The 12,819-nt window shown below is 46.1% G+C and overlaps 1 protein-coding gene and 2 pseudogenes across 2 annotated transcripts in view; 1 reads left to right on the top strand and 2 right to left on the bottom strand.

The window, feature by feature from the left end:
- Positions 1-452: 452 nt before the first annotated feature.
- Positions 453-1,675, bottom strand: LOC112631003 (annotated as a pseudogene).
- Positions 1,676-2,979: 1,304 nt separating this feature from the next.
- On the bottom strand, positions 2,980-3,299 carry LOC112631002 (annotated as a pseudogene).
- A 1,428-nt stretch (positions 3,300-4,727) lies between these two features.
- MCM10 (minichromosome maintenance 10 replication initiation factor) overlaps positions 4,728-12,819 on the top strand; it is a 52,247-nt gene continuing 44,155 nt past the window's right edge. For both annotated transcript variants that reach the window (XM_025396568.1, XM_025396567.1), the window contains exons 1-2: positions 4,728-4,780; positions 7,580-7,664. In XM_025396568.1, coding sequence (XP_025252353.1) covers positions 7,658-7,664 — 7 coding nt within the window. In that variant the 5' untranslated portion in view covers positions 4,728-4,780; positions 7,580-7,657. The remainder of the gene's footprint in view (positions 4,781-7,579; positions 7,665-12,819) is intronic.

Genomic DNA, 12,819 nt, shown 5'->3' with positions numbered 1-12,819 from the left:
AGGGCAGGCCCAGGCCAGGGTGCCCTCTTGCCTCAGGCTAGGGCCGGTTCTGCTTTCTGATCTACCCTGACTGCTCCCACTTGGTTCCTGTCTTTGGCTTCCCTTCTTTGCTTCAGCTGCTTAACCCTCAAATGTTTGTGCTCCCCAGGGTTCTGGCGTTTTGCACCAGAAGTACTTAATTTGGAGAGGTGTCTGTAGATGGGCTTCAGGAGAACACCCGTATCCCTTGAAAGGGTGTACACAAACTTGAGTGTATGAGTGTGCATTTTTCTGGGAGGAAAAAACCCCCATCACTTCATTATATATATATGTATTTTTTTGTAGTATTGAATGCATGATTTTAATAGTAAATAAAGAACCGCATTGATAATGATGCTCAATCTGTCTCAGATGCCATAACTGAAGGTTCAAAAAAACTGACCCTGTAACATCCCAAACACTGAAATCATAGACTATTCTAGTTGTGTTTTCAGTTTGGAAGATAAATACGTAATTCTAGAAATCAAAATTAAAAACCAGAACTTCATACCTTGTGCAAGCATGTTAAATTCCAAGAACGGTGCTATGTGGTAAAGTTCCATGGCTGCTTCTGCCCTGGTCATGTTTGACTTCTCTGCAACAAGAGCCTGAACTTCACTGAGACTCCCCACAGAGGGGCTACAGTGCAAAACAGAGAGGTCCACCATGTCGGTATACATACAGTGTAATATCACTTTTGCATATTTTTTTGGTATAACGGACTCATCTAATATAATTCTTGTGGGAGTCCTCAAAGTTCGGTCTGTGATTTCTTCACCAGTTCGTATCCTCCTTTGTAATAAATTTCGAAAAAATGGGGACCGTGCAGAAATAACAGCCTTGTGGACTTTGAGCTCTTCATCTAAACAGTTCTGATTTCCACCAAAAGCTTCAACCAGTTCAGAGTCTGAAAAAAACTAAGGACGACATCATAATAACACATGTAATCAAAGAGTCCACGCATATCTACATCAAGGGAATTCTTCACTAAGCTGAACAAGGATATCAACATTTTGAAACCCTGAGTCCTGCATTCCAAACTCTCCTGTATAAAGGTAGTGTAACAAAGCAGAAAACAAGGGCATATCAATACCAGCTGTATTGATGTCCATTATTATCTCTGCCCCATACTCAGGTGAGGAAGAAAGCAGCGTTTTAAAAAATGGACACCTTGCTGCCAAAATGGCACAATGAACGGAATAACAAGTTTCTTGAAATATGAAATCTACATCAGTATGATACTTGTACTCATAAAGATCATTCATACCTTTCTGCAATGTCCAGGTTTCCGGCCTAGCCAAACTGGCTTGTAGAGAAAGCTCCTTTAATGCTGGCGTTCCCTCATATTCCTCCACTAAAGCATTGACATCTCTAACATCCCACCCAGAGAGGAGTTCTCGCATCTGCTTGGCATGATCGGCAGACCTATTAGATTTCCGACACTTAATTAAGGTGGCAGGGCCAGAAGTCCTCTTTTTTTTTTTTGTCTTGTGGTTTCTTATGGCCATGCTCAAGGCTATACAATTTCGGTTTGCAACCGAAATTCTCAGCCTTGCTGAGAATAGGATGACGTCCCTATCAAAGTCTACTGGGCCTGTGAATTTCCCCCTACCCTCGGGGAACATCAATGAAGATAATGAGATGCATTAGCACCCATTTTCCTCAGTCACTCAGGCATTCCGTCTGCGGGTTCTCCAGAGTATAATCCCAGAGGCCGTTAGGAAGCTTCAACCCTGGATCCAGGTGCCTCTTTTCATTCATTTCACTGAGAACAGGGCCGTTAGACTTTACTTCAGTGCATACCACTGGAAGTGTGAAAGACTGTGGGCAGCCAGAGACACGGACTGTACATTCTGTAAGAACTACACAGCAAGGATCCTAAAGGGTTTATTACACAGTCTGCCCTTCGTGTTCCATGGGTTCCGCAACCATAGTTCAACCAACCCGGAGGCTCCTCCCGCCGCTGCTGCTGCTGCCGCAGGGAGCGCTGCCGTCGCCTCCGCCGCCTCCGCCACCAGCACCGCCGTCGGCACCGGCGCCAGCACCCCGCCCCATCCTCCTCCTACCGCCGCCGCCGCCCTCTCCTCTCCTGTCAGTAGCTCAGGCTCCGGGATGGCTTCAGGTTTCCCTCGCCGCTATTTTGATTCCCAGAGGGAGCAGGAGGGACTCGGCTTGGCCTCTTTTTTTTTGTTTTTTGGTTTTTTGAGACAGAGTTTTGCTCTTGTTGCCTAGGCTGGAGTGCAATGGCCAATCTCGGCTCACTGCAACCTCCGACTCCCGGGTTCAAGCGATTCTTCTGCCTCAGCCTCCCCGAATAGCTGGGATTACAGGCATGCGCCACTACGTCTGGCTCATTTTTGTATTTTTTAGTAAAGATGGCGTTTCATCATGTTGGCCAGGCTGGTCTCGAACTCCTGACCTCAAGTGATCTGCCCGCTTCGGCCTCCCAAAATTCTGGGATTACAGACATGAGCCACCGTGCCCGGCCCACTTTTATGATATTAAAGGGCTCTGTGATAAACACCCTCTACTGCCCCAAAAAAAGGTTAAGGACGACTGCAATATGGGCTCTTTGCTTTAGATTTCATTTTAGATAGATGTTGATGACTGTCAGAGCTGTTCTTTTTTGGCCTTCGTTTGTATTCTAAGGAGAGTACAGACCACTCCTTAGAACCCCAGATCTGGAGATCAAGCTGGGGGTTGGCTACCATGCCTTTCTCATTCTGAAATAGAAAACTAAATCTATCTTCTCCCCTAAACCTGTTCCGTTCTTCCTGTGTCTCCTACTTCAGTGCGCAACCTCAAAAACTACCCTATTGTATAAATCAGAAACAGTCATCCTAAACCTCTCTCCCCATTCCCTCTCTGCTCCCTTCTCGCTAATATCTCCACATTCAATAGATGTTTTTAAAATATAAACTCAAGATTTTATTGTCTTCATAATAAAAGAAAACATGACACTTAGGACTGGGTCACTTGGCCATTTCTCTTCTTATCTCCTCCCAGTTCAAAATGCTTTGCATCTTTTAATAGCCAACATTCTCTTAGAGCTGCAGCTGGACTCAACGCACTCAAGCCTTAGCACAGTCTTCTGTAGTTTTAGCCTTTTCCCGGAAAATCGGCTTAGTTAGCCCACCATGGCCACTCTGCTTCCTGTCATAACACCGCTTTCCCTGGGCATACACAGAATCCTTGTCCTTCATGAACTGTGTCACTTTGTGGGGTTGGTGCTTGCCACACTTCTTATAGAAAGGCCGGCGGGTTTTAGGAACGTTCATCATGTTTGTGTGAGCGCTATCGGCCTGGAAAAGCCACATTCAATGGATTTTAAAAAATCTCTTTGCCTAATTGTTTCTCAAAATCACCTCCACTTCTTTTCTCAACGTCACCACTATACTAATTCCAATAAGAAGTGCTTGATTCCTCATTTAAGGAAGGTTTGCGAGTTTAGATTGGTTCTGTTTCTGACTCCTTGCATGGAACTGGATGCAAAGAGGACCTGGACAGTCAAGGTGAAGAAAAGAACTTCGGAGTACTGATCAGAACTGGTCAAGGAATTTCTGCATAATGGCTAAGAATAAATCTATGATGAAGCTTTTTTAAAATAACTAGATGTAGTGATGCATTTAAACACACTTTTTCAACTTGATTGCTAGAGTTCCTCTATTACTATGAATTTTTATCACTAGCAGCTCTCAGAAATGGTTTTATTCCTATTCCTGAGCCAATATAGGTTTAAATAATATAGGCGTAAATAATAGGGCTGAGCTCATAAATGGAGCAGTAATACTCCATTAGGACACAGGAAAAAAGTCAACGTAGATGGCATCAGGACTGTTTATCTTCAGTCTTCCTAAAGTCGATTTTAATTGTTCTGACAATGAAAGTAGATAGTGGATACAGATACCATCTTATACCAAAAGGATTATTAGTGGGGGAACTGCAGTGCCTGAATAGTGTCTGCAAGGAGGAAAAGAGGTGGGGGTGGGAAGACTCAAAGTGGTCATTTGGTCCGTCAAAGTCTCTTCTGCTATCAATCCCTTGAAATTATGTAAAAGCTAAATGTTATTCTGCATTTAGAAACTATGTTATTATTATTATGTACAAACACTATTTTTTAGAATGTAAATACATAAAGAGGTCTGAATTTTACTGCAAAAAATTCTGTGAAAGATATGGTCTGCTGATAAGTTCTCTTCAGCCCTGACGCCCCTTAGAAGTCCCAAAAATCTATGGACCAGGAATTACTCGGGAAATGGTGGTTTCAGTGTAAAAGATGTCATCTACCCTTTCCCTCACTGCACAGACGGTGAAGGGGAAACTGAGAGAGAGAAGTCACTTCCCCAAGGTCAGACAGGGTAAAAGTGGACCGTATCTGTTTGGTCCTGAGCCCAAACATTTCGAATGGACACAAGGCTGACAAAGGAACAGTCGGTCCCAGAGCGTCAGGAGTGGGACCTGTGGACCACAGGAAAAATACTGGGTGGGACGACTTAAACTTCCAGGCACCAGAGGGCGCCAGACACTCTATTTTACCTAAAGGAGACTGGCTGCTACCGACAGGAAGTGCCCTTGCCCTCAACAAAGAGGGCGCCCAATGACGTAAACCAATCCGATTGCTCTGCGCGAGGGCCTGGGGTTCGCTGACGTAGCCAATCAGTGTGGTCCCACAGCCGCGTGCGTGTGACGTCAAGGCAGGGGCGGAATCCGGTTGGAATTTTGGCGGGTTAGTCTGTGGATCAAGAAGGCGTCCTGGCACCGGGTGAGGAGCGCCGACCCCAGGCATGCGGGTGATCCTCGGGCGGCGGGGCCGGGGCCGCCTCGCACGTCTGTGCGCGGGTTGCAAGGGATCTGAGGGCGAGAGGCGCGGGGTCTTGGGAGCTCGGGTGGGCGCGATCTGGATTTGGCGGCAGCTCGGGACCGCGCGGGGCTGGCATGGCCGGGCCGGGGGCTGGGAGTCGCCGGCCGTCTACTAAGGGACCGGGTTCTTCTTTTTAAAAGCAGCCTTTTAAGTGCTTGACAAGTGCCTGCCGCCTGGGCTTGCTTTTATTCATTCATTCATTCATTCATTCATTGATTTCTCGTAGTCATGATTTGCTAATGATTATTGAACGCAGATGGTGTGCAGGGCTGGGATCACATTTCCGCTGCCTTCACGGCGCTTACAGTTTAAAGGGACGAGCAGGCAATAAACAAATGCACGACAGTGGACGACTCAGGGTCGTCCAGAAAGTCAGAAAGATGAATAGGTGGAGACCGAAGGGCGAGAAGGACCTGGGGGGAGCTTTCTTCCGACAGAGCCTGAGACCTCAAAGCAACTTAGTGTGTTCCAGAAAGTGGAAGCGGGCTGGCCCGGCTGGAGCATTGTTTTGGGTGTCTGGGTGGGTAGAATTGGACGTGGTGGATTGTGGAAAAGGTGAGGGAGTAGAAAGCTTGGAAAGGGAGAGAGAATATGAATCATTGCCTCGCAGGCTTTGCAGATTTTGTTCTAAGGGCGATGGAAAATCATTAAAGAATTTCAACGAAGGGACCCCCGTGATCTGATTTATGTTCCTAAAAGGTTACTAAGGAAAGGGAAGGTTACTGTGGCTGTTGTATGGAGAATAGATTGCAGGGGGACAAAGAGACCAGCATAGAAAGCTAACACAGTCATCGGGTGAAAGGTTGATGGTGGCTTGGCCTAGGCTTCTGGCAGTGAAGTTGGAGAGAAGTGGTAGATTTGAGCAATGTTTTGGAACCACAGTACTTGTCAGTGGTCCTGGATTTGAGGGCGAGGAAGGGTGTACAGTTTCATTTTGGGGGAAGGCGAGGCAGGTTATAGACTTGAACAAGACAGTTTGCTCCTAACCCTCAGGCAGCTTACTGTCCAATAGACTCCCCAGTAGATAGCCCAGTGTGTGGCACATGAGGGGGCCGTAGAAATGTTTGTTGAATGAATTTTTTAAAAGCGACCAGCCGTGGTGGCTTAAGCCTGTAATCCCAGCACTTTGGGAGGCCCAGGCGGGCGAATCACAGAGACCAGCCTGGCCAAGACGGTGAAACCCTGTCTCTACTAAAAATACAAAAAATTAGCTGGGTGTATGGCTGGCGCCTGTAATCCCAGCTACTCAGGAGGCTGAGGCAGGAGAATCACTTGAACTCGGGAGGCAGAGCTTGCAGTGAGCCGAGATCGCGCCACTGCACTCCAGCCTGGGCGACAGCGTGAGACTACATCTCAAAAAAAAAAAAAAAAAAAAGCCCGCACGCGGTGGCTCACACCTGTTATCCTAGCACTTTGGGAGGCCGAGGCGGGCGGATCACAAGGTCAGGAGATCGAGATCATCCTGGCTTAAACGGTGAAACCCCGTCTCTACTAAAAATAGAAAAAATGAGCCCGGCCTGGTGGCAGGCGCCTGTAGTCCTGGCTACTCAGGAGGCTGAGGCAGGAGAATGGCGTGAACCCAGGAGGCAGAGTTTGCAGTGAGCCGAGATTGCGCCATTGCCCTCCAGCTTGGGTGACAGAGACTCTGTCTCAAAAAAAAAAAAGTGCCTTTGGGAGGTCAAGGCAGTCGAATCACTTGACGTCAGGAGCTCAAGACCAGCCTGGGCAACATGGCAAAACTCTGTCTCTACAAAAAACTCAAAAATTAGCCGGGTGTGGTAGCGCACACTTGTAATCCCAGCAACTTGGAAGGCTGAGGCAGGAGAATCGCTGGAGCCTGGGAGGCGGAGGTTGTAGTGAGCCAATGGCACCACTGCACTCCAGCCCCAGCGACAGAGCAAGATCCTGTCTAAAAAAAGAAAAGAAAGCACCGTAATCACTGTAGTTAGTTCTTTGACATTGAACTTGCCAAAGAGCACATGTAAGTTAAATAAGAGCCTAGAAAAATTTATCCTTTTTTTCTTGCAGTTTAAAAAATCATCTTAAATGAAAAGAGAAGTGCACAGAGTGATACAATTTTGTCTTAATTAGCTGTGCTGTTTCTCTGTGCTTTGCTGACAGTATTGAATCAAAATCATGATTGTCACTAAGGCTGCGACTAAGCAGAATCACACAGTAAGCTGCCGTGGATAGTGTCAGGTGTGTTACAGTGAATAAAATGAGAGAATAGCCTAATTTAGATCGACCCCAATAATTCATGTGTGTGTGTCATTTTTTAAAAAGAGACCAGGTCTTGCCATGTGACCAGGCAGGTCTCAAACTTCTGGCCTCAAGTGATGTGCCCATCTTAGCTTCCCAAAGTGCTGGTATTACAGGCGTTGAGCCACCGTGCCCAGCCAACCCCAATAGTTCTTCCTCATAATTTATCTCATCCATGTAATCTAGTGCGATACAAACTGCTCTGCATCTCAATGAATTTCTGTAACCTCAGTTTAAAGATAAGTAAAAGTGAGCTGGTTACATCCAGGGAGGGAGATGGCATTGGCGGTGTGGAGAGAGGAGGCGAGAAGTGGTCAGATTCTGGATGAATTCTGAGGTTAGAGCCCAGAGGAGTGGTAGGATTCTGGGTTTGTTGGAGGTGTGTGTTGTGAGCGAAAGAGAAGAATTGAAAGTGACGTTTCTAATATTGATTTCACACAGCCAAGATTCTACATTGCTCATCTCCTGGGCACCTGAGCCTCCTTTGAAGTTTCCTGTCACAACTGTCCTCTTGACAGCATGGATGGTAAGGCCTGGCAATTTTCTGTTTCTCTGTTTCAAGGAAAACTACCCTTTTGTCCATGGACTTGTTATTTATTCCACTTGTGAAATGGTGAAAATGCTCCCTAGCCCTCAGGTATTGTCTTAGAGGTTCTGAAGCAATCTCACATCTCACAGAGGTCACTGAATGTTACTTGCTTTTATCAGATGAGATTTCTTCTGGCAACAGTGATTGTCTTTCATAATTACAATAGCTGGTAGGTGTACAGTGGGCCAGGCACTGCTCCAAGATTCTTATGGAAATTAACTGATTCAGTCCTCGGGCAAACATATTTTATAGGCAGGAAAACAGGGATGTTTAGTAACTTGTCACAGTTCAAGCTGGCAGAGCAGGGCTTTAAACCAGGCATTCTGACTTCAGAATTTACATTTGATAATGAAATCTGTTGAAGCAATTTTAGTGTAGCTCTGACTTAAGTTTTTATTAATATAATCCTTTCTAATTTTGTTCATTTTGCAAGGGGTGTATACAAAATGTTTACCTAGAAAAGAGATGTTGCACTAATTAGCAATCATCTAAAATGATTGTGCTGGGCTGGGTGCAGTGGCTCACACTTATAATCTCAGCACTTTGGGAGGCCAGGGTGGGAGGATTGCTTGAGCCCAGGAGTTCAAGACCAGCCTGGGCAATAGAGTGAGACCTCATTTCTAGTTTTAAAAAATTAAAATGATTGTGCTGGTTGTGAAGAGATCTAGTTGCATAATTGAACTCATAATCTGAAACTGGATTTTTTAAAAAAATTCAAACACATTACACTTTGCCCTTTAAAAAAAAACTTGAAATTCCTCACACTGTGATGCACAGTGGCCCCCCGTTTCAACACTCCCAGCCGATGCCTGAAACTGAGGATGGTACGAAACCCTAGGCATGCTGCGTTTTTTCCTGTACATACATACCTGTGATAAAGTATAATTTATGAATTAGGCCATAACAATAACAATAATAAAATGGAACAATTATGGCAATATACTGTAATAAAAGTTATGTGAATGTGGTCTCTCTCCAAAGTATCTATTGCACTCTCAAAATATCCATTGTACTATCCTCAACCACAGTGACCATGGAAAATCAAAACCACAGAAAATAAACCCTCAGATAAGGGGTTATTCCTTATGTGAAACTCATTGCCCGATGGTATCATGGTAGTTTCCTGTTTCTTAAAATTGGCAAATTGCCTACAGGGCAGGTTATGTAATACAAAGCATCACTTTTTGCTGTGAGACTGACATGAAAATAAGAGGTGAATGGATACATGTTCTCTAAGAAATCATAGTATCTATCTGGAAACAGTATAGGTCAAGAAAAAAAAATCATAATGTTTAGGCCAGGAGTGGTGGCTCATGCCTGTAATCCCAGCACTTTGGGAGGCCAAGGTGAGTGGATCACCTGAGGTCAGGAGTTCGAGACCAGCCTGGCTAGCATGGTGAAACCCCATTTCTACTAAAACTACAAAAATTAACCTGGTGTGGTGGCATGTGCCTGTAATCCCTGCTACTCAGGAGGCTGAGGCTGGAGGATCGCTTGAATCTGGGAGGCGGAGGTTGCATTGAGTCGAGATCCTACCACTGCACCTCCAGCCTGGATGACAGAGCGAGACCCCGTCTCCAAAAAAAAAAAGAGGAAAAACAAATCATAATGTTTAGCAAGAAAATCTCATTTGATTGGCATGGCATGGCTGCACAATTTGGCCAGTGTAGAGGACATTGGAAAGTGTATGGTACTTGGGATATACTGTTGAACAATGTTCCTGCTTATATTTTAGTGGAGGGAGCAAGATAACAAAACAATAAACGGGTAGTTAGTAGATGGGAGACACTGCAATGTCTTTGTATGCTGACAGGAGTGCTTCCGAGGAGAGGGAGAAATTGGGGATGCAGGAGCCAGAGAGGTGGTAATTGTAGAATGAAGTCTTGAGAAGCTGAGGAGTGGGACCCAGTGTAAGAGTGGAAGTGGAAGAATTGGCTGAATAGCACGAGATACTTAGTCCTAGGAGGGAAAGCAGAGAAGATACGTTCAGAGTTGGCAGTGAAGGATGAGGAAGTCTGATTGCATCTATTTTTTTCCGTAAAATAGAAGCCAAGGGCTGGGCGCTGTGGCTCACGCCTATAATCCCAGCACTTTGAGAGGCCAAGGCAGGTGGATCGCCTGAGGTCGGGAGTTCGAGACCGGCCTGATTAACATGGAGAAACCTCTGTCTCTACTAAAAATACAAAATTAGCCAGGCGTGTTGGCGCATGCCTGTAATCCCAGCTACTTGGGAGGCTGAGGCAGGAGAATCACTTGAACCTGGGAAGTGGAGATTTCAGTGAGCCGAGATCAAGCCATTGCACTCCAGCCTGGGCAACAAGAGCGAAACTCTGCTTCAAAAAAAATTAAAAATAAAAAGGTTATTTGATTATCTACTCTGAACAAGATCAGCAGCTAAGAGTAAAGAGTGGGGAGTGGGCATAGGAGGTTTGAGGAGAGACAGTGTGAAGTGGTCAGAGCCTGGGAAAGCGAATGGATTGGGGAAGTATGGGAATCTTTAAGCAGTGCTGAATGCCTGTTTGTTATGGGTGTGCAAAAATTTAAAGTTAGCTCAGGGTCTTGTTGATCATGCCTGTAGTCCCAGCACTTTAGGAGGCCGAGGCAGGAGCATCACTTGAGGCCAGGAGTTTAAGACCAGCCTGGGCAACATGGCAAGACCCCATCTCTACCAAAAAAAATTTAATAAGCTGGGCATGGTGGTGTGCACCTCTAGTCCCTGCTGCTTGGGAGACTAAGGCAAGAGGATCGCTTGAGCCCAGGAGTTTGAGGCTACAGTGAGCTAAGATCGTGACACTGCACTCCAGCCTGGGTGACCTTGTCTTGAAAAAATAATAAATAAACAAAAAAGACCAGTCAGCCTGGTAGCGAGTCTTTCTCCAGGACCATTCACCAGCCAGGGAACTGAGTCTTTAGAAGGCAGTGATGATGGTGTTGAACATGGATCCACAGGGAGGGCATTAGGGGCAGGGGGTGATGAACAGGAAGCACATTGTAGGTAGGCTGATGGATTAGACATGTGGATGAAGCTGAAGAGCTGCTGGGTGTGAATACTAGAGTGAGCAGGCTGAAAGGATGGGAAGTGGGATCGCAGAGGGACGCTCAGAGGTCAGTTGTGCTTTGCTGTGATGAGTTGGAGTCACTATGGGAGTGGGTAGCTAAGATGGGCGGTGGATGAGAAACCCAGCGACCAAGATGTGGGCTGGATCATCCTTGTGGAGGTTGAAGTGCCCCAGGAGCGGGAGAGCAGTAGAGATGGAGGGAGGACCGGGGGGCATTGCATGATACACACACGATGATCAGTGCATGACAGTGCCATGAGGGGTTCTTGAGGCCAGAATCTGGTGTCATGAACTTCAGAGAGCTGTGATCTGGAAGAAGAGTGAATCGTTCCAAAGTGACAGTGATAAAGAAGACATCAGGACCCTGAAGTTGATCAACAAATAATGACTGCATGCCTAATACGTGCCGAACACTATTCCAGACATTGCCATGTGAGGTGTGAACTATTAAACGCTTTCCATTCAAGAGGGTTCCAGGGGTAGCCAGATTTCTGTTGTAAGAGCCACTGGGGATCCGGGAAACGTGCTGGTAGTAGATTTCATGTCCCAGGGGTTTGAGAACAAAGAGGCTGGGAGATTGAGTCAGCGTAATACAGAGAAGACATGATTTTTGATGGTGACAGGTAAACGGGGTTGTGAGTCACCATGGGATTAGCCCTGGTTCTCTTGTGAAAGAAGATGGGTTCGAAGTGAATGGTATGGGGTCCCCAGGCAGCATTTTCCACCTGTGCCCCCCAGTGGGGTGAGCCAGAGCCTCTTCTCAGGGTGTGCCCTCTTTGGCAGATGGGAACAAGAGATGATGGAGGCCTCTCTGCTTCCTTGGAGGCATGTGGCACTCTCACCTAGAGCACAGGGCGCTGCCTGGTCTCTTCTCTCTTGCACTGTGCAGTCTTGGAGTCTTTGTGGACTAAGCAACTCAAGCTAATCCTTATACAACCTCTTACTCTGAGCATTAGGTCCCGCCATCAGATTCTAGGCCTGAAGTTCGGCTACTGGCTCTTTCCTTCCGGTAAGGGATTGTAGAGTGTTAGAAAGGACATTGGTTTGTTGATCTAGAGATTCCTTATTGACCCAGCTCCTGCACTGATCTGTTTCTCCATGTGATCCTGAACAAGCCCTCACCCTCTCAGACTCTAGCCCCTGAATTTCAGACAAGGAGAGTAGGTCAGATACCCTTAATATTTTTCCATTAAATACCTTGATTTTATAAACAAATAGTGCCCAAATGAGGGGGGAAAGAGCAAAGAAAATAGACAAATCAAGAAAGAAGAAATCTGACTGGCAAATAAACGTAAGCAATTCTTAACCTCACCAGTAATCCAAGAAATGCAAATCTTTTTACATCGTCCATCAGACTGGCAAAAAAATTTAAGTGACACATCAGATACTGATGAGGTGGTGGGGAGAAGTGGCCCTTGTGTACAGCACCAGTGAGAGTGATACAGGAGATAGCAATTATTTAGGGAGATAGTAAGGTCAACAGAGTCCTCAGCAGAATTTCCCTTTTAACAAAAAGCAGCCCCCAAGTAATTTCTAACAAAGGCCAGCCTGAAAAATCAAACTGCAGACATAGAAAAGCAAGCTAGTAATTTGCACAGGTGAATACCTGCAGCTGTGCCAATAGGAAAAGGCTCCCTGGGGGCCAGGCATGTTCAACATGGCGGCCCCTTTTTCAACCATGTGGACAGTAAAGAAACAGGCAGCATGGCAGCTGGCCAGGTAGAGAACCACCTGCATAATAAAAGATTAGGGTGGGGTAGCCGGTTTTCCACCCTGTGCATACCTAGTCCAGCCAATCTTTCATGTCCTATGTAAATCAGACACTGCGTCCTCAAGCTCATCTATGAAACCCCATGCATTTCGCCATGGAAGCGGCAACCAATCTTTCTGGGACTCCTCTCTGCTGCTGAGAGCTCTTCTCTTTCTTTTGCCTATTAAACCTCTGCACTTAACCTCACTTCTTGGGTGTCAGCGTCCATGATTTCCTCTGCGTGAGGCAACGAACCTCGGGTATTACCCCAGATGAATGATGA

Source organism: Theropithecus gelada, chromosome 9, assembly GCF_003255815.1.
Source record: "Theropithecus gelada isolate Dixy chromosome 9, Tgel_1.0, whole genome shotgun sequence".
Taxonomy (NCBI): domain Eukaryota; kingdom Metazoa; phylum Chordata; class Mammalia; order Primates; family Cercopithecidae; genus Theropithecus; species Theropithecus gelada.
This window is presented reverse-complemented; position numbering and strand designations above follow the sequence as displayed.